At 40.4% G+C, this 26,308-nt stretch overlaps 2 protein-coding genes across 9 annotated transcripts in view; one reads left to right on the forward strand and one right to left on the reverse strand.

The window, feature by feature from the left end:
• Positions 1-1,623, reverse strand: part of RPS6KC1 (ribosomal protein S6 kinase C1) — a 164,580-nt gene extending 162,957 nt beyond the window's left edge. Inside the window, exon 1 of one of the 2 annotated variants that reach the window (XM_069108725.1) lies at positions 278-1,623. In XM_069108725.1, coding sequence (XP_068964826.1) covers positions 278-382 — 105 coding nt within the window. In that variant the 5' untranslated portion in view covers positions 383-1,623. The remainder of the gene's footprint in view (positions 1-277) is intronic. The other variant, XM_069108724.1, reaches the window with a different exon arrangement.
• A 19,268-nt stretch (positions 1,624-20,891) lies between these two features.
• Positions 20,892-26,308, forward strand: part of ANGEL2 (angel homolog 2) — a 30,885-nt gene continuing 25,468 nt past the window's right edge. The window contains exons 1-2 of one of the 7 annotated variants that reach the window (XM_069108731.1): positions 20,892-21,122; positions 24,819-25,053. Coding sequence is in view for 2 of the 7 variants with exons in the window: in XM_069108728.1 (XP_068964829.1) it covers positions 21,064-21,122 (59 nt within the window). In the remaining 5 variants the exon portion in view is untranslated. Of the gene's footprint in view, positions 21,123-21,155; positions 21,293-24,818; positions 25,054-26,308 lie in introns of those variants that run through there. The other 6 variants (XM_069108734.1, XM_069108730.1, XM_069108733.1 and 3 more) reach the window with 6 other exon arrangements.

Here is a 26,308-nt window from a genome sequence, read left to right on the forward strand (position 1 = left end):
CTTCCACGGAGCTCACAGGGACAAGGCACACACACAAAGACCCACGCAGGACTCCGGGTGGATCCGGGACACGCAGTAAGCGAGCTGCGAAGTGTCACCACCGGGGTTCCATCGGGTCCCACCCCCATCCCCCGGGCACCTGTCGGCTGCAGCCTCTGCCCCACCCCTCGGACATCTCCAGACCCGTCTCCCCGACTCCCGGGATCTCGGTCACCGCCCCAGCCGGACATGCGGTTCTCCCTCGGCCCCGCACGCCAGCGCCCGGGCCCTCACTCACCCGGGCGGTCACCTTATACACCGTGTACCCCCTCGGATGCCGCTGGGGCTCGGTGACCGTGTAGAAACGCGCCAGTTCCGCAGCCCGCTCCCGAGGAGAGGTCATCCTCCCGCCGCCTCCGCTCCCGCCGCCCGTCCGGGACCATCAGAGCATCTCTGCCCAGCTTCCTGCCAGCCCTCCCGGCACAGCCTCGAGGAGACAGCGGAGGAGGAGGAGGAGCCCTGGGAGGTGGAGCCTGTGCATCCCTCAGCCGCGGGGCTTCTGGGCAGCTCCGCTTCCGGGTCGGGAAACCACTTCCGGGGCAGACCGACTTCAGACCTAGGCGGGTGCTGGCAGCTGGCGCTGGGGAGTCTTGGACCCGAGTCTCCTGAAGCCGGACCCTGACCCTGATCCGCACGCGCGCCTGGGTAGCGTTAAGAATGTACCTGTGCCCGGGTCCCCATGGGGACCCGCCTCCGCACCCCCTTGTCGTTATCACCGTGAAACTCAAATATCCCCTCCTGTCCCTGTGAGAGCCTCTCCGCGGTGACATAGCGTTTCCCTCTTGTCAGCCTGAAAGCCCCAGCACCCCCTCTGCTCTTGGCACTAGGAGAGTCCCAAAACCCTTTCTGCCTCTGTTACCATGGGAGCCCAAATCCTCCCTCTGCCTTTGTTACCATGGAAAATCCGCCCCACCCCGTGTCTCTGTGGGAGGAGCTAGGTACCCCTTGTCACTGTGGGGTCCCTCCTCTGGTTAGCATGAAAGCCCAAACATCCCCTCAGCCCTTGCCAGCCCGGAATTGCCAAATCCTGCCCCACGCCCAAGAAATCCCAGATGCCCTTTCTGCCCATGTCAGCGTGGGATTCTCCCATGCACACTCCCCAGGCTTGCCTTCTTGGAAGATCACGGGTTATGGAATGCCTCTTTCGCTTACCTCTCCCATTATACTGAGAGAAACAAGGCTGCCTAGGGTTTTATCACCATGTCTCCTTTTCCCCAGGGGACAACTTATAACTGGCATTTTACCATCTGATCCTTTGTTATTGAGAATTCAGAGTCACCCTGACCTCCCCTTGCCTACCCAGTCCCACATATCTCCTTTTCACCATTATCATCATCATTACAAATACCTGGGAGGTAGTAAATGAAACCTGTGAAACACCTTGAAATCATAAAGCAATGTATAATATATAAACTATGCCTTGTCCCCTAACTATGCTATCAATCAATCAATAAGCATTTAAGTGCCTACCAAAGGCAGTCATTGTGATAAGCAATGATAATACAAGATAATGAAAATACAAGTACAGAGAATGAAGCAAGTCCTACTGGCAAGGAGCTTATATTCTTTTTTTTTTCTTTTTGGCAATTGGGATTAAGTGACTTGCGAAAGGTCACGTGGCTAGTTTTTGTGTTAAGTGTCTGAGGTCGGATTTGAATTCAGGTCCTTCTGACTCCAGGGCCAGTGTTCTAGTCACTGTGCCACCTAGCTGCCCTGATGCTTTCTTAATCTTTGGAAAACAGTGCCATAGAGCCGAGTTACTAGTCTCCCATGAAACATCTCAAAGCCATCCCATCAGAAATGATGCTGAACTGGAGGAATGATTGAACAGACTTAGAATGAAATGCCTATAATGTTTTGGGAACGGATACTACCACTGTTTCTGTTCTCTTTTATCCATGTTCTGTTCCCACTGTCAGCCTGAATCACCAAGAGAGAACTTCAATATTACCTCTCTCTGTAAGACAGTCATAGTGAACTAAGAACTCTAACTCCATGTACACAAGAAAAATAATTTTAATTTGGAAACTGAATAGAAAGCAGCATCCTACCCTTATACAGACTCTAATCTACACCTTAGATGATGTTTAGTTGTAGTTACTTCCCCCTCATTTTATATATAACACAGTTTGAAGGTACTACTCAATTGGTTAGTCAATCAAACATTTATTAAGCATCTGCTGTATGAATGACAAGCACTGTGCTACGTACTGGGGATATAAAAACAAACCTGAAACAGACCCTGCCTTCAAGAAGTTTACCTTCTATCAGGGAAGTTACAAAGGAAAACAACTAGCATAATTAAGGCATTGGAAGGGCTATTATATAAGGATAAACTTGTTATATTTGAAAATTAACGTAAACTGAGACAAGATTCTAAATATGATCAATATATTAGGAAGGTTAGCAGCTAACCAATAAATTGGGTCTATGGCCTCCCAATAACCAAGGTAGGGCTAACTAGCTGTCATATAGTTTTGGGAAGTTCAAGAAAACAAAGTACAGAATTGGGTAGATGGGGGAGACAATTTGATTGGTTACTGGGAAGAAAGTCTCATAGGGGTGGGGAAAACATGACTTGTTACATTAAGGAAAGAGGGCTAGTAAAGACCCCTCTCTGACAATTAAGAAGTGTTACTTGTTTTATGAGATTCATCCACATCGTATAATCTTTGCTAAAGGATCAAAGCTACCAAACTTCTTGTTTCCTTGGAAGAGATAAAAACTTTCCTAATAGTACAAGGACAGGCAATGACAAATGATATATCCTATGAGAATGGCATCAAGTTAACTTGTGGGGCTTGAAGATAACAGATATCCTAGAAGTATCCCAGGAGTTAAAGGTATAAGAGATAACTGCTTTTCTTTTAATTATAACTTTAAACTAACTCAGAAGGAAAGCTAAATCCCTGAGCTCAACTCACGTACATAGAAATGTGACTTTAGGCAGATGCAGACTCAATTATAAAAATCAATACAGCATAAAATCAATTACATTGTACAATCAATTGAGTAAAAACTCAAGGTAATAATTTTGATCTTTCCAAACTAAAAAGATGAGAACTCTTCAGTCTAGAAAAATTAAGGAAAAAGGAATATTGTGGAAGTTTATAAGAAGTAAGGGTGTAATAGTCTGGACCTAACTCAAGCCAATCCTCTGGTAATTTAGACTTGACATTGAAATGAAGTTGCAAGTCATTCAACAGTTAACAAAAAGAGTACAGCATAGAATATACTCAAGACATCCACCAAATCTAAAGCGTCCTCTACTCTGTATGGATGGGGTTTTTTTATGCCCTTAAGAGATTAGGAAGTTATGACAATAGGACCAGAAAACATTATTTCAGTGGAGTTGCAGCTTGGGCCTTAGCCCTCTGGGCCAATCAAGCCTTAAAGACAGTTTCCTTGTTTGTTAGGGAAAGAACCATGGGAGAATCAAATAGAAGCCCAGCAGAAAATGATCCTATCACATTTCACTCCTTGGTGGCAAGATCCTGAGGATCATATAGAGAATTATCTGCCATTTAAATAATTGTAAGGTTTTTAAATGACAATCCTAATCCTTCAGATTCAAAGATCCTAATATATGCAATACTGAATAAGGAAAAAAAAACAACACTAAACTAAAAAGACAGCAAAAACAAAACAGGCAAGTTTAACAGCTCACTGAGGGAGTGAACAAAAATGGAGAAGAGAATAAAGACCTTGTCTGCCTCCTCCCTTTGGAAAAAGCAAAACTCAGTTCTTAGCAATGTGGTAGGTGATGCCAAATCTTTGAGATCACAATGAGTCTCCTGAGATAAGATGGTAACAATAAGTAGGTGTAGCACAGGAATATCAGGACCATGACACACATGATGACACTTCCATTAGTTACTGATTCTTTATCATGGGTCATAGTCATCTACAGTACAGTAGCCAAGAGGTCATAGGTCTCTTGCACACTATCTAACCTGAGTTGATACAGAGGCTTTCCCCAAGAAGACAATCACGTGGTGTTTCCTTGTCTGATCACCCAAACCTCCCCCTTCCTGGGAGTCCATCAAGGAACTAATATCAAATGTTTGCCTTTTAGACTTATCTACTGAGGGTCTTAATTATCCAGGGACTTAAGATTTCCACTAAGTTGGCTAAGAAATCTCCTTTCTTCCAGATAAATTCATAATCACAATAGTTAGAGTTTTGCTTCCCCTGTGTTATTAGAAAGTAGGATATCTCTCAGTGATTTCAAGTCCTTTCTAGGGAGGGGTTGACAAAACTATTCTAAGGGATAAGAGATCTGCCAATTAAGGGGGCCTGGAACTGTTTTCCCAAGACTTATGAAGTCTCCTAAAGGGAGCAGGGACCTTGAGGTCTGGGTGACTCCATGCAGTAAGTCAACTAACATTTATTAAGCACCTATGATATGTCAGGCAGGAAGCTAAAGACTGACGCTACAAAGGAAGGCCAAAAAAAGTCCCTGTTCCAAGGAGCTCACAGTCTAGTGGAGGAAACAATACAAACAACTACATACAAATTATATATATGAGGAAAATTGGTGATAGTCTCAGCATTCTATCCAATGTGCCACCTACCCATCCCTTGTACATAGTACAGGCACTCAGTAAATGTTTGTTGAGTTGAATTGAATGCTCTGCCCAAATTTCTACCTATTCTATCTCATTTCTCTTCCCCCTACCAAAATGGAATAAGGAAATGGTATTCCTACCACAAAAAAAATCAAAATAAATAAAACAAAAAGTCCCTGTTCCGAGGAGCTCACAGTCTAATGGAGGAAATGATGCAAACAACTACATACAAATTATATATGTGAGGAAAATTGGTGGTAGTCTCAGGATGCTAGCACTAGCATTAGTAAAGACTTTTTGCAGAATTGGGACTTTAGTTGAGATTGAAGGAAGCCAGAGAAACTGAGGTGGAGTTGAAGAGGGAAAGAATTCTAGACATAGGGGACACCAAGTAAAAATGCTCATACTCAGGAGAAAGAATGTTCAAGAAACAGCCAAGGAGGCCATTGTCACTGTATTACAGAGTACTCAGAGAGGAATAAAGTACAAGAAGAAAAACAGCAAAATAGGAAGGAGTCAGGTTATAAAGGACTTTGAAAGCCAGACAGAGGTGTTTCCATTTGATGTTGGAGGAAATAGGGGTGTACATATTGAATGGGAAGTGGGGGGCAGGGGAGGAGGTGTGATATGATCAAACCTGTGTTTTAGGAAGACCATTTTGACAGCTGAGTGGAGGATGGATTGGAATATCTCTGTTTCTTGAAACCCTGGTTTCCTTAGAGACTCAGTTCAAGCTTTACTTTCTACAAGAGTCATTTCCAGCTCCCCTTTGTTGCTATCTATTGCCTTTCCATTCAAGATATATGCTTTGTGTGTGCTCTAGTAGAATATAAGCTCCTTTAGGGCAGAGACTTTCATTTTCATCTGTGTATTATTAAATTTTATAAAACAGGAGTTCTTAGCCTAGGATCTATAAATAGATTTCAGAGGAACTGTGAACTTGGATGGGAAAAAAATTTACTCTTTTATTTTCACTAACCTTTAACTGAGATTCCCTTTGCTTATGGAGACAAAATAGAACAGTATTAGCAGTACTTGTGATTTTTGTCACAAGTTGTCACAAAATCACAGATATTTTTGTATCATAGTACAGCTGTTACAGAGAGCCCAAAAGATATATTACTTTACCACAAATTCTTTTTTTAATAATTTGATAAATATTTTAATATAATTTGTTTCCTTGGTAATTCTATTTATTTTACTTTATGTAGTTGAAACTTTCTGAGAAGAGGTCCATAGGCTTCATCAGGCTGCCGAAGGAGTCCACGACCCAGCAGGTAGAGAGCATAGTGTCTAGAGGGCTGCCCTCACTGGGTTCCAGTTGCACCTCATATGCATACTGACTGTGTAACCCTGGGCAAATCACTTAAGAAGGGAGTGCCTCCCAGGCAACCCTCCTTAGACTAGAAATGCAGAGGAAGGGGTTGATCTGTCCTGATAGAAGGAATTCCTCAGGAGGGACTCTGATAAAATTACAGGTCAGGTTAAAATAAAATCTTAGCATCTGGTAGCACAGTACCCCATATATAGCTGTTGTTCAATTGTGTCTAACTCTTCATGACCCAATTTAGGGTTTTCTTGACAAATATCCAGCTCATTTTACAGATGAGGAAAATGAGGCAAACAGGGTTAAGTTACTTGCCCAGGGTCACTCAGCTACTGTCTGAGGCTGGTTTTGAACTCAGTAAGAGGAGTACTTCCTGACTCCAGGACTGGCACTCTATCCAATTTGCCACCTGCACATAGTGGGCACTCAGTAAATGTTTGTTGAGTTGAATTGAATGGTCTGTCCAAATTTCTTCCTACTCTATCTCATTTCTCTTCCCCCCACCAAAGTAGCATAAGGAAATAGTATTCCTACCACTTAAAAAAAATCTAAATAAATAAAACAAAAATAGAGGTCAAGTCCTAATTTAATACTATACAATTCTTTCCCTATACTAATATATAAAGACACTACCCTAAGTGATCCGGGCCTTTCCATCTGCTCTGAAGCTGAATTCTTTTACATATCTTCTCCAATTAAAATGAGTTCCTTGAGAGAATGGACTGTATCATTTCTTTGTAATTGTATCCCTAGCACTTAGCATACTTCTTGGCATACAGTATATGCTTAATAAATGCTTTTTCTTCTTTCTTTCTTCCCTTCCTTCCTTCTTGCCTTTTTTTTTTCATAAATTTAGGCCACCCTCCTCGAACCATTAAGAAGAGTGAGCAGATGGGAATGACTAAACAAGTTGTGGTATATGAATGTAATGGAATAATACTATTGTGCTATAAGAAATGAGGAGCAGACAGACTTCATAATAACCTGGAGAGACTCATAAAAACTGATGCTGAGTGAGGAGAGCAGAACCAGGAGAACATTGTACACAATCACAGACACATTGTATCTGTGACAACTAACTCTGATAGACAGAGCTCATCTCAGCAATGCAAGGACTCATGATGGAAAAGGCTATCCACATCCAGACAAAGAATTACAGAGTCTGAAAGCAGATTGAAGCAAACTACTAGATCTCTCTTTTTCATTTTGTTTATTTTGTTTGTTCTTCCTCATTATTCATGCCATTGGTTATAATTTTTCTTTACAACTTGACTAGTGTTTAATGTGAAGTTATATGTGGAACCTATATCAGATTGCATGCCACCAAGGGGGGGTGGAGAAGAAAAAGGGGTGAGAAAATTTGAAACTCAAAAACTTGTGGAGTTGAATGTTGTAAACTAATAATTTTTTTTAAAGAGTGAATACATACATAAGGTATACTGATAGAAAAAGAATACATGTGGCCACAAAAATTCACCCTTCTAGAACCACTGGATCCTGATGTCTTTTTTCTCCTCATGGTGTCCCCATGCAGCTTCCCCTGGGTATAGTGTCTCTGCTGAGCACTTCATTCTTCAGGTCTCCCTTGACCTACTCTACAATTCAACTGGCCTATACTGGTAGACCTCTTGAGCTTGTTCTGTGCTGGGTACAGTGGTGTCTATTAGGCAAGTTACTCTACTGCCAGATGCTTTTGCCAGCGAAAGAAAGGAGAGAGAATTCTTTATTCTCTTCTATTTTACTATACCTTTCTCCTCACCCCCAACAAGATACAAGAGAAAAAGGCAAAGAGTAATTCCTTCTCAAGAGCTAGATTCTTCTTCCATGGCTGGCTCTTCTTTCAATTCCAAAGATCAACTGACTCCAAAGCTAGAAAATTGCTTTTCAGGGTCCATAAGGGCCAATCTCTCAACCAGTCAAAGGCTAATTGCCCTAATAATTCTATCAACTTTGATTAAAGAACCCCCTTTACACCTCATTTACATTGGTTTTGAATTTTCTGGCCTAAATGCTGACAGAAATTAGAAGAGATTTATGCTAATACAAGGAATTCAAGCTATAGGATACTATATTAGACATATTGCTAGTACCTTGTAAGCATCCCAGAGAGACTCAGTCTATTTCTAGGCAACCTAGAACAATTCAGGGTCTTGTGTATAAACTAAAACATTCTGAGTCTGTCTAGAAACAAACATACCTAGACCCTGTGAAAGTAAATAACTTTAGAATTGTATGATCCTGGGCATATCACTTAACCTCTTAGTATCCCAAGCAACTCCTCAAGATCAGAAGTTGCAGAGAAGGTGCAGATCTGCAGTGGTAGAGGGAATTCTTCATCAGGAGCTGGCTCCCTACACTGACAAAGTCAGCAGTCGAGTTATAAAAGAAAACATGAGGCAATGTCTTCCAAGGATCCTTGGGAAAGTGAATGATCCAAGGCTAGTTCCGAACTCTAAAAGTGACTGCTTACAATAATTGCCTGTCCAAGCAGACCAGACCATAATTGTACAAGAATCAGGTCAACCTCAGATATAGAACAATTCTGTCTCTCTCTGAGAGACATCTCAGTTTGGATTTTACATGAATATACATGTACATATGTTCATATGTAGACAATGTGATGTTTTATTTGTAATAAACCTGTTTGCCATATACCCCCATACCACCCAACTATCTGGTGCCCTACTTCTGCTTCATGCTTTTCCCTTCAGCAATATCTTCCCTGCTGTTCTTTGTCAATCCAAGGCCTTTTCTTCAAAACCTTTCTCAGAATACAAAAATTTCTCTAATGAATCTTACTCAGAAGACCATAGACTTAGAGCTAGAAGAGAATTTAAAGACATTTTCTCCAACCATTTCATTTTACTGGTCAGAAAAGTGATGCCCACAGAGGTTAAATAGCTTTTCTAAGATCACACAGACTGAAACAAGAATTTAAATTTAATTTATAATTCCAAAGCCTAAGTCTCACCTAGTTTGTCTAGGATCTCTTAGTTACTTCACATGCTCTCTCAACTGTGTGTGTGTGTGTGTGTGTGTGTGTATGTGTGTTGGGGGAGGAGCTACCTCCCTTGTTGAATTGTAAACATTATGAGGACAGGGATTATGTTTCCTATTTTTTCTGTAACTCCCCTTCAGCTGTATATCCCAATTGACTTTGACAGCTGATTCCTTAGCCATCACAGTAAGGATGGGAAAACCTTTCATTTTCTGAGTAGAAGAATGATTATTAGGATAGTGCCTGGGTGCATTTTATTCCCACTGAAGACTACTAGGTTTCACAGAATTTAGAGCTGGAGGAGATCTTTGAGATCATCTATTTTAAGGGTTCTTAATCTAAAAGTCTATAGATACATTTTAGGGGGTCCAAGAACTTAGATGGAAAAATTATATATTTATGTAAACAGAATTTTTCCTTTATATTACTATGTATTTTATTATATGCATTGAAAAACACTAATCTGAGGAGTCCATAGGCTTTACCTGGTTGCCAAAGGGTCCCACTGCACAAAAAAAGGTTAAGAATCCCTGATCTATTTCAACTGTCAGATTTTATAGATGAGGAAACTATGTGGTTTGCTCTATATCATGCAGATAGAAAGGTATCTGGATCTTCTAGTTTTGTATTTTTTCTACTTTCAGTGAAATATAATTTTATTAAATATAAATATTAATTCTTCCTTTTAATAAAATATATCTTAGTTATGACAAAAATACTTAATCTCTACGCACTCCATCAGACCAAACTGTAATACCAGGCCTCATTAAATAAAAAGAACACCAGATCTGAAGTCAGATCCCAACTAACTAGCTGTATGACCTTGGATAAGTCTCTTAACCTCTCTAAGCCTCAGTTTCCTTATCTGTAAAATAGGGAAATAACACATATAATTCTACTAAGCAGGACTATTTTGAGGAAAACTCTTTATAACCCTTAAAGTAATATAGAAATATAAGCTACATTTATAAAAACAGACTCAACTACATGAAAAATAAAAGTTTGTGGCTGGAAAATTACTGCAGCAGTCAAAAAGGTTTTGCAAGAAAAAAAAACTAATGTCACCATGACAACCTCGGATATTTTTGTTCAGAGACTTGTTTGGTTTGGTTCTGAGGGCACTGATTCCATAATTTGGAAGTAGAGTGTGATGTGCAGAAACTAAAGAGGGTAGCATGCATGTGTGGAATCTGAGAGAGCCCTCAGCTTGGATCTAAGTAGGTTGCATGTAGCCAGCATAATCTATTATTTTCCAAGGTTCAATGTTAGTAGAAAGAACAGATATAATTTTCATTTGCTAGCATTTCATTTTGTTAACTGAAATAATTGCTAACATGAAAAGTTATATGGGTCATTTTTGTAATATTTTTAAAAATAAGGCTTTTGCTAATAAACTGAGAATGGGAGAAATCAATTTTATACTAATAGTATAAAATTAAAAGATTTGGCATTTGCTCAGCTCCGAGCTCTTTGGAATTATATTTATATCTATCTACCCCTGATGATGTGCTCTTGTCTTCATATCTGCCTGACACTTCTGGTTAGCACCCTCTATGTATTAAGTTCTCACCATATTATTTTGTACTTCTTTTGATTCAGTATTCTTTTTCTTGTTGCTTCCATTTGCTCAATTAGATTGTAAACACAAACCTTCTATTTTTTACTTTCCTTGTACTATCTACTCTAAGGTCTAGTGTTCTTATAGTGCCCTATATATAGTAGCCTCTAATAATAAGTAAAGGCTTACAAAATGACTTCCTTGAGTCAAGATTCTTAGTTTGAAAATAGTTGTATATCCCCCAGTCCAAAAAATCTGCTTCCCCACATATTCATGTACCCATTGGAAGGGATTTTGTTAGGGGCAGGCCTAATCACAGCTCCCTGTTGGTTTAGGTTTGATATTGGGTCAAAAGGAGGCTCTGATAATTCATTAAACAGTTAACAAAAGGAGTTAAGGACATATGGCAAAAATACAGTGATCCTTAGCTCCCTTATCTCCATCTGTCCAGATGATGGAACTTCTGGCATAGTCCATCATACATCTGGGTCATCTGTAACAAAGTGGTTGAGATTATAAACAAGTATTGGAGTAAATGTTTAACAACTGGCTTTCGGGGTCAGGACAGAAGTATGCTGCAGGACACATTTTTAAGCTTAATTGGCAAATTAACATTTTTCTCTCTCACTTTCTAAAGTCTAGACGAGCAACAAAACAATAAATAGTACCCTGATTTATAGGTTTGCTGATTTCCATGGTATAAATGCTCTGAGTGAAGATTTAGCAATTGACGGTCAGAATCTGGTTTCAATACAGCCCTGGATAACAGCCTTTTTTTCTCAATATTACCAGGTTCTCAAAGTCTTCCTGTTGGACTGGTTACAAAACCAGGCCTGGATTCATAGAATCCCAGATTCCTGTGGTTATGGTTCCAGACTTTGAAACTCCCAAAGTCAGAAACTTCACTCCCTATACCTAGAACAGAAACAGCAGAACAAAAAAGCCAAGAACCCTGATTTGTTTCTTGGGGGTCATATGGCCTGGGGGGATGGGGAAAAGGAGGCCTTTACTGGCAGTGAGCCAAGGAGTTACCTCAGGCTCCCAAAAGTAAATTCAGCAAAGAGAGAGAGATCCCTAATAGTGCTAACTCGGGTGCATTTGAAGAAGCCAACTGTAACCAATTACAGAATGTCTGTGTGTGCTTTAGTCATCTCAATTCTGGAAGAACAGTTCCATAGCAAACTCCACCTAGAGGTGAAATCTCATCAAGGTGACCGGGTCTGCACTTGTGCCAGACCCCTATTTCACATTCATTTATTTGTTTACATGGTTAATACGAAAAAGACAAAAAGCAGACATATGAAGTGATGAAAAGCAGAATCAGAAACATAGTGACTACAGCAATGACAAGGGAAAAAACAATAACAACCAAAATTCCTTTGAGTGCTACCTAATTACAATAATCAAATTTGTCTCTAGAGAAAAGATTTGAAAATGTATCTCCCTTCTTCCCAGAGGTATGGTATGGGTATGAAATGCTGTTGGTTCAATTGATGGATTGTTAGTTTTTGCTGTGCTGCTTTTCTTCTTTCTTTTTTTATTCTTTGTTGCAAGGGTAGGCTCATTGGAGAGGGGAGAAAGGAAGGATATATTCAGAAATGAGGATGATATAAAAACAAAATATATCAAAAAACAAATTCAAATGAAAGTGTTGCTTTTTGTGGTAGTGAGCTCTCTATGAGAATAATCAAAAGTTAAGGAATTTTAGAGGATATTTATGCCTTCAGTGAAGGATTAGATTAGCTACCATCCAGTCATTTAGTTTAAAGTTCTTTCTAATACTGAGATGCTAATATTTTGTTGCCACAGTTGCTGGATGTGACTGAAATGACAAATGCATGAAAAACAGCTCTTTCTATACCATTCTACACCACAAGTGAAGCTGACTCTTTGTTTTGTACTTTATTGGATGCTGACAGATTAAATCATTTCAAGTTAAAAGGGACTTTAGATTTCCTTCATTTTAAGGAAATCAAGGCCCAGAGACACGAAGTGCTTTATCTGAGGTCACACAGATACTAAACAGCAAGACCAGAATTTGAAACCAGTCCTCTGACTTCAAATTGAGAGCTCTTTTCCTTCATAATAGTGGTTCCCAAAGTGTGGTCCAGGGATCCCTGTGGGTACCCAAAACCCATTCAGGAGGTACTTGATGTCAAAATCCTTTTCATAATATTACTAAGATACTTTAATTTTCAATATGGTAAATATCAATAGACATAACCCATACAAACAAAAGCTCTTTGGAATCTTCAATAATTTTTAAGACTATAAATGTATCTTGAGACCAAAACATTTAAGAACCTCTATGCTGCAACACACTATTTCTTAGTTTTCTGCTGTTTACAAATCTTATCTTTAGGCTTGTGATGGGCCTGAAAATCCTTCCACTTTTGATTGTTTCTTTTACTTGCTTTTTCATTTTGTATATTTTTCAATTTTGAATTCCAAATCAACACCTCACTCTCTGGCAAGAACCCACATCCCTTTTCTCTTTGGCTCTCGTATGCTTGAGGAATGGGATTTGTTTTTAGCTAAAGTTGAATGAAGGTAAATCTGATAGCAATCATTCCTAAGACCACTACATTTAAAGTATCATGAAGCATGGATCATTCCTATAATTCTCTTTGGTTGTTCATGCAACTCTCACATTTGTCTTACATATGCTAGATATTTAATAAATATTTACTGATTTTTAATTGTTATTTTGCATTATTTACATTAATGCTGTTACTCAAAGAATCATTGGAAATTTATTATAGTTTAAAAGCTACATTCCTTACCTAAATCCTTAATCTGTCCAGTAAAAAAACACACCCAAAACATTTTTGTAGTTTAAAAAGGCTACTTCTTAGTAATAGGCTGGATAATAGAGAAATCAAATGCCAGTTGTCTTTAGGTAGAAAGAAATAAGTGGTTTGTGAAGCATCAAAACCCCCAGAACCTACTGACTCATTTAACATTAAATGAAGATACAAATCCAGTACCAAATCCTCTTTAATATTAGGTTCCTGCATTGTAGTTTCTCATGCTTGACATTTCCCTTTCATTGTGTTATATTCTGACATTTGGGATAGAAAATAGCAAGATGTTTTGTTATTTATGGAGAGCTGACAATGTACTCAGCACTTTTAAAAAGAAAAAAAAGCATAGAGGCAAGTGTGATTTTTTGCCCCTGAATAGGAGAGACAACAAGTGTTCAGCAAAGTTGTTTATGTTCTTGCTACTTTAGCATCCTGACCTCCATCTTTCTATTTATATTGTAAATCCACAGATCAGGATATGTGTTTATTCCCATCTAGTACCTAAAGTATTGTTGACACTGTTTGTTGTTGACACCAGAGTCAATGGTAGCAGAATCCCTTCCCAGTTTCCTAAGTACTAGAGCCTGAAGCAGTGCAATGGAAAGCAAGCTGGGCCAAAGAAATGCAGTCAAATCCCAGCTGCTCATAGGAAGATCAATCTGGCTTCATGACCCTTCTATATCCAAGACCCAGAAGGGAAACCTGAGAACATTTGGACGAACTGATAAGAGAGTGGAGTAAGCAAAACCTGGAGGACCATTTATATAATAACAACAATATTGTAAAGAAAAGCAATTTTTCAGAGCTCAAGAACTCTGATCAATGCAATAACCAATTCCAAAGAGTGGATGATGAAACAAGCTACCCACCTCCTGATAATGAGGTGATCCAGACTCAGGGTGCAGAATTACAACAAGCATTTTTGAAAATAGGTAATGTATTTGTTTTACTTGACTACACGTGTTTGCTTTTCTTTTTGTTTAGTTGAAGGGAGGGAAGGAAGGAAAAGGAGAGGTGATAAGCACTTATTAAATACCTAATATGCTAGTCACTGTGCTAAGCACTTTACAAATATCTCATTTGATCTTCACAATTCTGTGAGCTAAGTGTCATTATTACTCTCATTCTACAGTGGAGGAAATTGATCCAAGGAGACAATTATTGTTTAGCACTTTGGACAGTGCCTGGTACACAGTAAGTTCTATATAAATGTTAACCATTATTATTAAGGCAGGCAAAAGTTAAGTGACTTAGGGGCAGTTAGGTGATGCAGTGAATAGAGCACCGGCCCTGGAGTCAGGAGGACCTGAGTTCAGATATGACCTCAGATACTTAACACTGGCCATGTGACCTTGGGCAAGTCACTTAACCTCAGTTGCCCTGCTCTCCCCCCTCCAAAAAGGAAAAAAAAAAGTTGTATCTTGCCACTTAACACAGTTCAGGAGTATCTAAAGTTGGATTTGAACAAAGGTCTTTCTGATTCTGGGCCTAGCACTCTATCTACTGTACCACCTAGTAGCCTCTAAAGAGGTGGGAGGAAAAGAAAATTAATGCTTGTTTAATTTTTTAAAAAAGTAAAAAATGAAAGATACACAAAAGCACATTTTCAAAAGGTGATACAAGAGAATAGCAGTGTGGTTTTGTGGCAAATGCTAAACTGGGAGCCAAAATTCCCATCCTCACCCCTTTTCTGCCCCTCACTATTCTGCTGAGCCTCGGTTTCTTTATCTGTAAAATGAGAGGAATGGACTAGATATTTTCTAATGTCCAGTCTATCTCTATAGTTACTTTAGTTATTTTATAGTTATTTTAAATTTATTTTAAAATTATTTTAAAGCCCATATAGTTATTTTATTCTATAGTTATTTTAAAGCCCTAATTCTAAACCACCATACCTTTGACTAGGATGCTGACATCCCTGACTCTCCTCCCTCCACTGGTATCCAATTCCTCACCCTTCCCCTTTCCCTGAATTGTCACCTTCTAGGGGGTCTTTGGCCATCACACTCCTTTTTTGAGAAGTGAGTTTTTCTAGATATGCCAGCTTGCATAGAGACCAAGCAAGATGCTAATGATTACAGTGAGAGCACTTGGAGGAATCAGCTATGATGACAAAACACACTGGCCCCATCAGTTAATTCAATTCCTACTTTCTCTCCCTGTTAGTAATGCTTCTTCTGAAAAAAAAATTCATGTGAAAACAGAAAGAGAATAGACTCAATAGAAGCAAGGATGAAGAGATGGGGCTTAGGGGTATTAATTTCTCTTTGGAGAGAATGGGAGGGTGAGAAGGGAAACGTCTAAAACAGGGATCACTAGCTCTATTCTCAACAGAGTAACATATTGATAAGCTCCCTGCTAATGCTCTGTTCAGCTTTCTTCAGCCTAGCTCCATGATTTCTGTTATTTTGATATCTCAACATCCTTTCATGCTTTGTATTTCTTGATCATGGCTCAGGCATGCAGGTTATATCAGGGTGGCAGATTTTTGCCCCCTCCTAGAAGCATCAGAATTCCAACTCTCTCTGTTGGGAGTTTTCTGAAGTTCCTGATGACCACCTTTAAGGGTATTTGCATATACTTCTTGCCTCTTTCAAAATTTCACAATCTCCCCCATTGATCTTGGAGAGGAATATTTCATTAACCCCCAACCCCCTGAGCTCAAGTATAGGGAAACCCTGGAAACCTCTGCCCACTATTATATATTGTCTCCAGTTCTCTGTCACATTCCTACAATCCATGGGGGGTATTGTCCAAAACCCTGTCCTGGGCCTTTTCTTCTCTCTCTTTCTTTGACTTTATCAGTTCCCATGGATGTAATTATTCTTTTTGAAGATGGCACTCAGATCTATAGTCTCCTCCTTGAACTTTAGAGTCCCTCATGACTAAATGCATATTGAATAGTTCCAACTGGATGTCCCATAATCACTTCAAATTCAATATGCCTAAAACAGAACCCATTCTTTTACCTTCACACACACACACACACACACACACACACCTCCCCCTTCTTAATTCCCCTAATTTTGTTGGGGGCACTACCATTCTTCAAGTCACCCAGGTCCAAAGCCTCACAGGCATCTCTGACTCTTTTTCTCTCAATACTTCTCCCCTTATTTATCAGTTTCCAAGTCCTGTTGATTCTATCTCCATCTTACATTCATCCCCTTCTCTACACTGTAACAACCAGTGTTATTTGAGGCCTTGTCACTTCTCTCTTGCACTATTTCAATAGATTCTTAATTGATCCCCCTGCCTCCATTCTTTCCCTTTTCCAATTCATCCTGCACAAACTAACAAATTGACATTCCCAAGTAAAGCACATGTCTGATCATGTCATTTTTCTGCTCAAAAAGCTTCTGTGGTTCTTTATTGTCTCTGGGATAAAATGAAACCCTTCACAATCAGGCTCCAACCTATTTTTCCAAGCTGATTTCACATTATTCCTTCTCACATCCTCTTTGTCATCTGTACATAATATTCCATCTCTTCTTTCAGTACCTGTGCACAGGCATTCCATACCTGGAATACTCCCTATTTTCATTTGTATCTCTTGGGATCCTTAGCTCCCTTCAAGACCAAGCTCTTGTGCTGCCCCCACTACCACCAAGGCCTGACTTTCACCCCACACACACTTCTTTATACTGCGTCAAAAAAAACCAAACAACAACAGAAAAGACTTTGTATTTGCTTAGATGCATATATGTTATATTCCCCCAATAAAATGTCAGCTCCTTGACAGTAGGCATTATTTTATTTTTGTCTTTGTAGTTTACTTCCTAGCATAGTGCCTGTCAAATAGTAGTCATATAATAAATATTTGTGGAATCAGATTGAATTGAATCAATTGATAAATCAGATCAGAATTGAACATTTGAGCTCTTTGTGAACCAGAAATCTGTCCAAAAAAGTAGAATCAATAGCAGGATCATACTGAGTAAATACAATAGTGATTTGCATTACAATTAACATTTTTAATGTTATGTGTGCATAATAGAAAGGAAAGTTGGTTACCTTTTGGTCCCACAGAGATAATAATCTCAAGTTAAGCCATCAAAAAGTGTTTTTCAATGTGTTCAGAACTGCTAGACACTATAGAAAAAGAAAGAAAATAAATAAAAATAGAACCCTTGCCAGGAAAGAAGTTAAAATTTGGTTGGGTAGATAAGACATAGCCTTTTGAAACAATGAATAAGGCAATATTATGTACAACCAACCAGTAAGATATAATCAGTCTCTAAGTTGGTACAATTAGAGAACAGGGCAGTATGAACCAAAAGACATACAATGAAAAACATTTTTATTTCAAATGCACCATTTCTGTTACACTAAAAAAAAGTCTTCCCAAGAAGTAATTTCTTCAATAAAGCCTAAATAATCTGCAACCCCTATAATTCTTCTTGGCTCCTTTTCTTTTCACTTCCAGTTCATGGGTATTGCAGTAGATAGAATCCTGGGCTTGAATTCTCCACTTAAACCACTTCACTTGGTGATCTCACTGGCTCCCATGGTTTCAATTATCCATCTCTATGCATATAATTCTCAAATCTACTAATCTAGTCTTAACCTCTTGCCTATTGGACATCTTAAATTGTATGTCCTGTAGGTATCATAAACTCAACATGTCCAAAATGGAACTCATTAGCTTTTCCTCCAAATCCATTCCTTTTCCAAACTTCCCTGTACTCTGAAGGGGAACACCACACTGCCCAGGCTCAAAACTAAGACATCATTCTCAATTCTTCATTATCTCTCATCCCATATCCTCTCTTCATCTCAGCACACTATCCCCCATATCCAACCAATTGTCAAATATAGTTATTTCTATCTTTGTAAAATTTCTCACATATACCCCCTTCTCTCCTCTGACACTGCCACCACCCTGATGTAGGCCCTTGTCAACTCATAGCTGTATTATTAAAATAGCCTGCTGATGAGTCTTCCTGCCTCAAGTCTCTCCCCACTTGAATCCATCCTCCATTCAGCTGTCAAATTAATCTTCCTGAAGCACAGGTCTGACCACTGTGTGGTCAAGCAAGAGCAGCTTTCCAGAGGATGGCTGCTGTGAACAGCTTTTCAAGGTTCTGATTACACAATATAGTGAATACTCTATTTATTCAATAACAAATCAGAGCAAACCACTCACAGTAAATCAAGGTACAGCATTCACAATGTTACAACTTATCACAGAAAATCAAAATATAGCATTCACAACATGACTGTGATGGCCACATAGTTTTCACCACAGTGGTCACAAAGTTTTGAACAAAGAACAATAATTTAGTAACTCAATCCTTCAATCATTCAATCATCTTTAAGGAGGAAGGGACACAAAGTACAATAGTCAAAGTTCTCCACTCATGGGGCACACTAGGTTACAAATCAATTATTATTCAGTCATCATTCACTATTCAATTATCAGAAAATACACAGGCCCTTCACCCCAGGTCAATAGTAAATTACAATTTCTCAGTCAGTATACAAGTGAAGTCTTCTTTCAGCTTGACTCAGAGTGGTCTCTCAGATTCCCTGGATCCCCTTCCATGGTCCCAGGTCCTACCTGGATTCATCAAACTGTCACCTGGGTTCAAAGGCAGACAGCTCCCAGGTCCTTGTCCAGCTCTCCACAAACTTCCTGTTCCAAGATGAAGCTCACAGCATCCAGTCCACCTTAAATCCTTCACAGTCTCTGTTCCTAGGAAGTTAAGGCTTAACAAAGCCACAAAAAAGGTTCATACAAAGTACCACCATCACAGTCATGCTTCCTCAGTCTTCAGCAGCTCCTGCTGGCTCTTGGACTCAGCAACTCCTCAGCAGAATCTCCAGTTGGTTCCCAGAATCAAAATCATTCTCTCCAGCCTGGGGGGAAATTTCCTCTTCAGCCTCCCCTCCATGACCTGTTACATCACCAACAGGGGTTCATACTTTCTCTTTCTTTAAGAGAGGCTTGATTAATTACTAAGTGCTAAGTACCTCTCAGCTTAGCGATAGGAAAGGAACTTCAAATTTAATTACTATTACACCACGTCATTCACTCATTCAATAAGCTTCAGTGGCTCCCTATCACTTCCAGGATCAAAAATAAAATCCTTTTTTGGCATTTCAAGCCCCTTTGCAACCTGGATCCCTCCTATTTTTCCACTACTCTTACACCTTACTCCCACAGACTCTTTAATTCAGTGACGCTGGCATCCTTGTTTCTTGAATAAGGTACTCCATCACCCAACCTGGTCGTTTTCACTGGCTGTTCTCCTTGTCTGGAATTCTGTCCGTCCTCATCTCCATCTCCTGGTGCCTTTCCTCAGCTGATTGTCTCCAATTTATCCTGTACACATATTGTTTGTAAACAGTTGTTTACATGTTGTCTTCTGAGCTAGCTCCTTGAGAACAACTACTGGCTTTTTCCTGTTTTTGCATTCCCAGTGCTTAGCCCAATGGTGAGCATGTAGCAGGCATGCATTAAAAAAAGTCTTACTGACTACTAATAGAAAGACTTGAGTTTGAATTCTACCTCAGGTACTTTAATAGATGTGTGACTTTGGCCAAGTCACTTTCTCCTCTCTCAGCCTCAGTTTACTGGTATGTAAAAAGTGAATAATAATAATAGCACCTCACGGGATTGTTATTAAGTGCAAATGAGAATGTAAAAGGTTTAGAAGGGAACTGTATCAATGCTAACATTATTGTATTTAACCACTCATTTAACAATTATTTCTTGAAGGCAGGGAAAGAAGCATTAATTAAACACTTAGGGACTACCTAAGCACTTTATAAATATTATCTCATTTGATTCTCACAATAATCCTTCAAGGTAGGTGCTATATATTAACCCTATTTTACAACTGAGGAAATTGAAGCACAGATTAAGAGATTTATCCAGGGTAATTCACCTAGAAAGTCTCTGAATCCGTGAGCAACGCTCTATCCACTGTACCTGCTAGCCACCTCTTAGACGCTTGCCAGATCTGAAATGCTTTACATAACTGCTAGGTGGGAAGGGTTACAAATATGACATGTGGTTCCTTTCTTCGCTCTCACCACAGTAGGGTGGATACATATATTAATTTTTGTTAAGCTTATTTTCATTAACGTGTGTGCTCCCTCCGTGTATCAGATTACAATCCTTCTCTTCATTGGTAGATGGTATTCATTAATTACAGTGGTCAAAAACTTCGTCATCAGGCAGCCCATTTTCCGGTAATGAGCCCCTGTACACTCGCTGTGCTGATCCTAGGACTAGACACAGCCCCTTTTAGCGTTGGTCACTTCGGGCCAATAGCAGGAACGGGTCCTCAAAACCCAGGACTCTTCATCCCTAGTCCAGGACGAGGTATTGCCAAAGTGCTATGTGACTGCGTATTGTAATTGGTAGAGGAATTAGGAACGGAAGGAAAGCAAGTCTATTTCTTTTTTATTTATTACTCTGTTCCTGCCACTTTCCATGCCAGAGGTCTCAATTCCATCGACGGAGTCTCGTCTCTGTCTCTTTAAAGCAGAGCTCTTGGCACTTTACCAGCTTCAGACATGGCCACCCACACTTCTCACGTCCTGCGGGATCTGCGCATGTGTTCCAAACGGGAACACAGGATTGGTGGAGGTGAGGGGGCTCGTAGCGTCACAAGATGGCGGCTCTCAATCTAGTCGCAACTACACTTCCCGGCGTGCTTTGAAGCTCGGGCCCAAGCTGGGCGAGCGGGTGATGGGGCTGAGTCGGCTGCCCAGGCTGAGTCAGGGAGAGCGGCCAGGGGCAGCAGGCCTCCGGAAGGAGGATGGAAGCGTGGCGCTGTGTGAGGAGGGGCTACAGCCGCTGTGCGGTGGGAAGAGGCCGGTCAGTGTGGCTGCGAGGAGGCGGGGGCGGGCTGCTGGGGGCGGGGGCGGCCCGAGGTGTGTAACTTGAGGCGGGGCAGGAGCAGGAGGAGGAGGAGGAGGAGAGGAAGAGGAAGAGGAAGAGGAAGGGGAGAAAGGTGGAGGCCGTGGCCGGCGCTGGACCTAGACGAGGTGAATAAAGAAAGACCCACGGAGGCTGGGGGTGGGGGAAGACCCCGAGCTCCCTGGGCGGACGCGGGTGTAGCGACGGGCTCCCTGTCTCGCTCAAGCCGCAGACCTTTCTCTCGGATCCCCCTCCTCCCCGGCCCGCCAGTGAGGGGGCAGAAAGGGATGTAGGCGTGAAACTCCTCGTCTTCGTTGTGTGGGACGCCCCCCTCCTCCAGCACTCCCAAAACTTTAGCTCCCGGAGGGCCGGGCGGTTTTTGTTGTTTTGCCTTGGAAGCCTCTCCCCCTCCCCCAGGCCGGCCTGACCTGGTGCCTGTTAATGTAAATATTAGCGCTCTGGGTTTTGGTGTGACACCTCCCTGTTACCTGACTATTAACGTTAAATCTATTCATTTGTTTCTGGCACAGAAAACTTATGGTGATAGGGATAAAAGTCTAAATCTCATCTTCAGGTTGTTGGTTGTTTTTTTTTTTTTTTTTGGGGGGGGGGGCGTTGTTTTGTTTCATTTTCTGTTTGTGGACTGTGGTTTCATTGGAGGTAGGGAACTCCCGAATAGGAAACATGCCTTGAGTTCCAATGAGGCTTTAGATGAGTGTGTGACCCTAGGCAAATGGTTTAAGGGCTGTCAGCCTCAATTTCCTCATCTGTAAAATGGGGATAGTAAGAGCACCCAGCTCCCCAGGTTGTTGTGAGGATAAAATGAGATATTTGTAAAGTTCTTTGCACACCTTAAAAGTGCATTATTATACATATATTATACAAATTGTTTTATTATACATATATTATACAAAGCAGCATCTACTTTGCAGTTTCTAGTAGTAGCTAGGTAGTTAAGCCACTTGGCCCAGGGTCACACAGGTAGTGTCTGAGGTGGCAATCTGAATTCAGGTCTCTGCCTTCAAGTAAGTCTAACACTCTGTCCACTGCCCCAACTAGTTAGTTCCAAATTTCTGCACGAAGAATCATGGGGGAAACTGAGAAGCTAAAGTACTTCCCCAGGGTCACAACAGCTCAGGGTGTCATTGATGGGATTTTGACTGGCGTGGTGTATCAGATTACTTTTTAAAAACTGCTTTCTAAATAGTTTCCAAAGTCAGCTAGATTCCTTAGTTTCAGATATTATAATTTTGTTTATTGGGGCGGCCAGGTGGCGCAGTGAGTAAGAGCGAAGGCCCAGAGTCAGGAGACCCCCGGGAGCCTCAGATACTTAACACCCACACAAAATAACTGGCTGTGTAACCTTAAGCAAGTTACTTAACCCCAATTGCTTTAAATAAATAAAATAAAATTTGTTTATTATGATCAACTTTTTTTTTTAAAGAAACGTCTTAGAATTATTGCTGTTAAAACGGAATGGGAGTCCTAGCACCAACTTGGTAGAATGGAAAGAGTATTTTATTTAGACTTTGAGGACCTGAGTTTGAATTGTGGCTGCTATTTACTACCAGTATGATTTTGGCCAAGTCATTAAAAATTCCCAGGATTTGAGTTCCTCATCTGTAAAAAGAAGGTTGAACTAAATTACCTGTAAGGTAGAGGTGTCAGACACGTGGCCAGGCAACTCCTGGCTGGGGCTCTCCAGATTAAAATGTAATTTGGAAAGGTTTAACACAATAAATAAGAATACAGTACAACACAGATAATGTTAATTCATTATTTTCTAAGTCAGTATGTAGCCCACAGGGATCTGTTTCAATTTGAGTTTGACACTACAGCTCTAAGGTTCCTTCTATTTCTAAATTTATATATTCTATGACCAGTTCTTTCAGTAATTCAGAAGTCTCTGATGTTTGTCTAACATTGCTTTGCATTCTGGGGAATACAAGAAGCCTCTGTGGTCAAGAAATTTATATTTAGTTGAGAGCGAGGCAGATGAATATTATGCAACCAGCCAAACATGATAATATACTAAACAACAACAACAATAATAGTAGCTTTTATATAGTACTTTATAAATATTATCTCATTTGATCCTCACAAGAACTCTGGGAGGTAGGTACTATTATGGTCCCTAGTTTACAGTTGAAGAAATGGAGGGAAATATAAGTTAAGTGACTTGCTCAGGGTTACTGATACAGCTAGTAAATTTCTCAGGCCAGATTTGAATTTAGGTCTTCCTGGCTCTAGACCCAGCACCCTACCGGTATCCACTGTACCATCTTGTTGCTTCAGTGTATAGACTTGTGAATCTGAGTAAATCATGTAACTTCTTTGGACTTCTGTTTCCTTACTTGTAAAAGAAGGAGGTTGTCTATATATAATGTACCTTCCAAAAGGTAAAAATTCAAATTAAACAAATGTTTAAGTGTTTATCTTGTGTGTATCATTTGTTTGCAGTGTGGGAGATTGACAGATGGGGTAAAAAAAAAAAACCCAACCATTGGCATTCCTTTACCTCAAGGAGTTTTTTAATCTAATTGCAGAATAATTGGAGAATGTAATGAAAGTGAAATCTAGATAAAATACTATAATATATGTAAGGAGTGATCAGTTCCTGTTGATTGGAAAAGGCAACTTGGGCTTTGAAGGAAGAGCAGAATTCAGCAGGTGGAGATTTTTATGACAGGAGTTTATTCTAGCTGTGATGGCCTGTTCAAATGCACAAAGGTGGGAGAGGGCAGAAAGAAATGAGTACATAGCTAGTAGTCATCCAGTTTGGTCAGAATGTAGAGTATGTTAACTTTGTGAAGATCAGCTAAAAGTGGAATGGACTAATCGCCTTGTATGGGTTGGAGTAGATGAGCTGAGGTCCCTTCCAGCTCTCAAATTCTGTGATTCTAGGATACCCCCTCCTAACTAGTCTTCACTGTTTGGGGATGTTCTAGGATTCCTATAGAAGTATAGGTTGGACTAGAGGACTTCTGAGGAATCTTCCAACTTACATTCCAGAGAGGGAATACACTAGGACTGGAAAGACAAGTTGGCATTGAATTGTAACTGGCCTTTGGTGCCAAGTCAAGGAATTTGTGCTTTGTTTTGATTTTTGAGCAGGAGAATTACGTGATCAGGCCTGTACTTGAATCAATCAATAAACAAACATTTATAAATCTTCTATGTGCCAGGTGCTGGATATTTTTTTTTTATCTATGTAAAGGATGACTTGGAGAGATGAGAGAGTAGTATCTGGGGGAACCAATTAGAAATTGATGTATGTGATAAGTGTCATATAGGGTGAGTAGAGAGAAAGGGACTAGTGTGAGAGATTGTGTGGAGGTAAAATGGACAGGACTTCATAACTAGTTGAATAAAGGGGGCAGTATACAGTGGGAAGAGTTCAAGATGATTCTGAAATTTTGAATTTGGTAATTGAATTATAGTAATTTAATGGTGTCAACAGAAATAAGGAAATTGGAGGAGGTAGGTTTTAGGGGGAAGATGAATTCTATTTTGGACATACTGAGTTTGAAATGCTGTTGAAATATCTAGTCAGACAACTGGAAATGTCAGACTGGATTTTAGTGGGAGGGCTGGTTTAGACATAGATATTTGTGAGTCTCTGCATTGTCATCGTCGAAGATTCCTGGTCTCCAGCTTCAGGTGAGAAGAGCTGGACCTCGCTCTGATTTTGAACCTTCCATCTCCTGCTGCACATGACTACTGAGGGAAGGCTACTAGAAGCCTGCTTCACAACTTCCATTTGCACCATCAAAGACAACTGTCATCTCCTGCTTCCAGCCTGATCCCCCAACTTGGATGTGAAGAGCCTCCTGTGAGAAGAGGATCCAACTGCCCTTTGACCTCAGGCCTTCCATCTCCTGCTGAGCAGGTTCGACTTCCATCTCCCCTTGCCTAATCTCCAGCCTTTGGAGGGAAGAGTAGTGAAACAGGACCTCCCATCTGACCGTGTGTCTTCCATCTCCTGCACCATCTTGCTCTGTGCTTGTCTCCTGCTTGATCTTCAGCCTCCTCTGGGAAGAGGAGTGGCACCTTCCACTCAGTGATGAACATTCTTACATCTAGTCATACCCTACACATTACAGTGATTCTAAACTCCTATAGATCATCATCTAAACCTCATTCCTCATTTTCTATCACCTGATTCCTTATTCATATCTCCCTTAACCTTCCCACCCCAAAGTCCTAACCAAATGCCACCCACACCTCCACTGTACCCTCTAGAATGCCTATTCTATAGGCAACAAATTTCCGTTCTTCTTAAATCTTTTCATTTTCTATTCATTCTATTTTCTACAGTCACTGATACCTGACTCCCCACTAATGATACTGCCTCCTAGACTACCCTTTCCAGCACTGCCTACAACCTCACTCATTCTCCTCAGCTCACTGGTTGGGGGAGTTGAAATACTTCTCACTCCCTATTACCACTTCCAGGTTCTCCCCCTAACTCTGTCACTTAATAACTGAGAGGTTTATATCTACCACCCAATTAAAATCCTGATATAGCTTTTGTATGCAGAATTCCTGGTCACTCCTGTTCCTTCTTCAACAAGTTTGTTGGTACATAGATCACAACTTTTCTCTCCTTCCTAACTCCTGTTCTCATACTTGGGACTTCAACATACATATTGACTTTCCCTTAAACACTTTAATCACTCAGTTCCTGAGCCTACTCACTTCCCATGACCTATTCTTTTACCCCACCTCAGCCATACACAAAGATGGTCATAAACTTTGATCTTGTCATTACATACAAATGTACCACCTCCATATTTAAGAATTCCAAAATCCTCCTATCTGACCATAATCAGATGGCTTTCTACCTCTCCCTCTGCTTTCCCTTACCAAGCCCTACTCTTTATCTATACTATGACCCACATTCCTTGACCTCTCAATTCTCTCCCCAGGCATCTCTCTTTCACTTGCTACTCTCTCCTCTTTTCCCTATTTTGACCCCTTAGTGAACCAGTTCACCTTTACACTGTCCTCTTGAGTCCCTGGTCCCCTTATCATATTACCAGTTGCATGTCACCAATTCTTAGCTAATCATTGCCTCCATCTGCTACCTTCATTCCTACACACACACACACACACACACACACACACACACACACACACACACA

This window comes from Petaurus breviceps, unplaced genomic scaffold (genome assembly GCF_028583685.1).
Source record: "Petaurus breviceps papuanus isolate PSGF00001 unplaced genomic scaffold, PetGlider_PUasm1.0 90434, whole genome shotgun sequence".
NCBI classification, from domain to species: domain Eukaryota; kingdom Metazoa; phylum Chordata; class Mammalia; order Diprotodontia; family Petauridae; genus Petaurus; species Petaurus breviceps.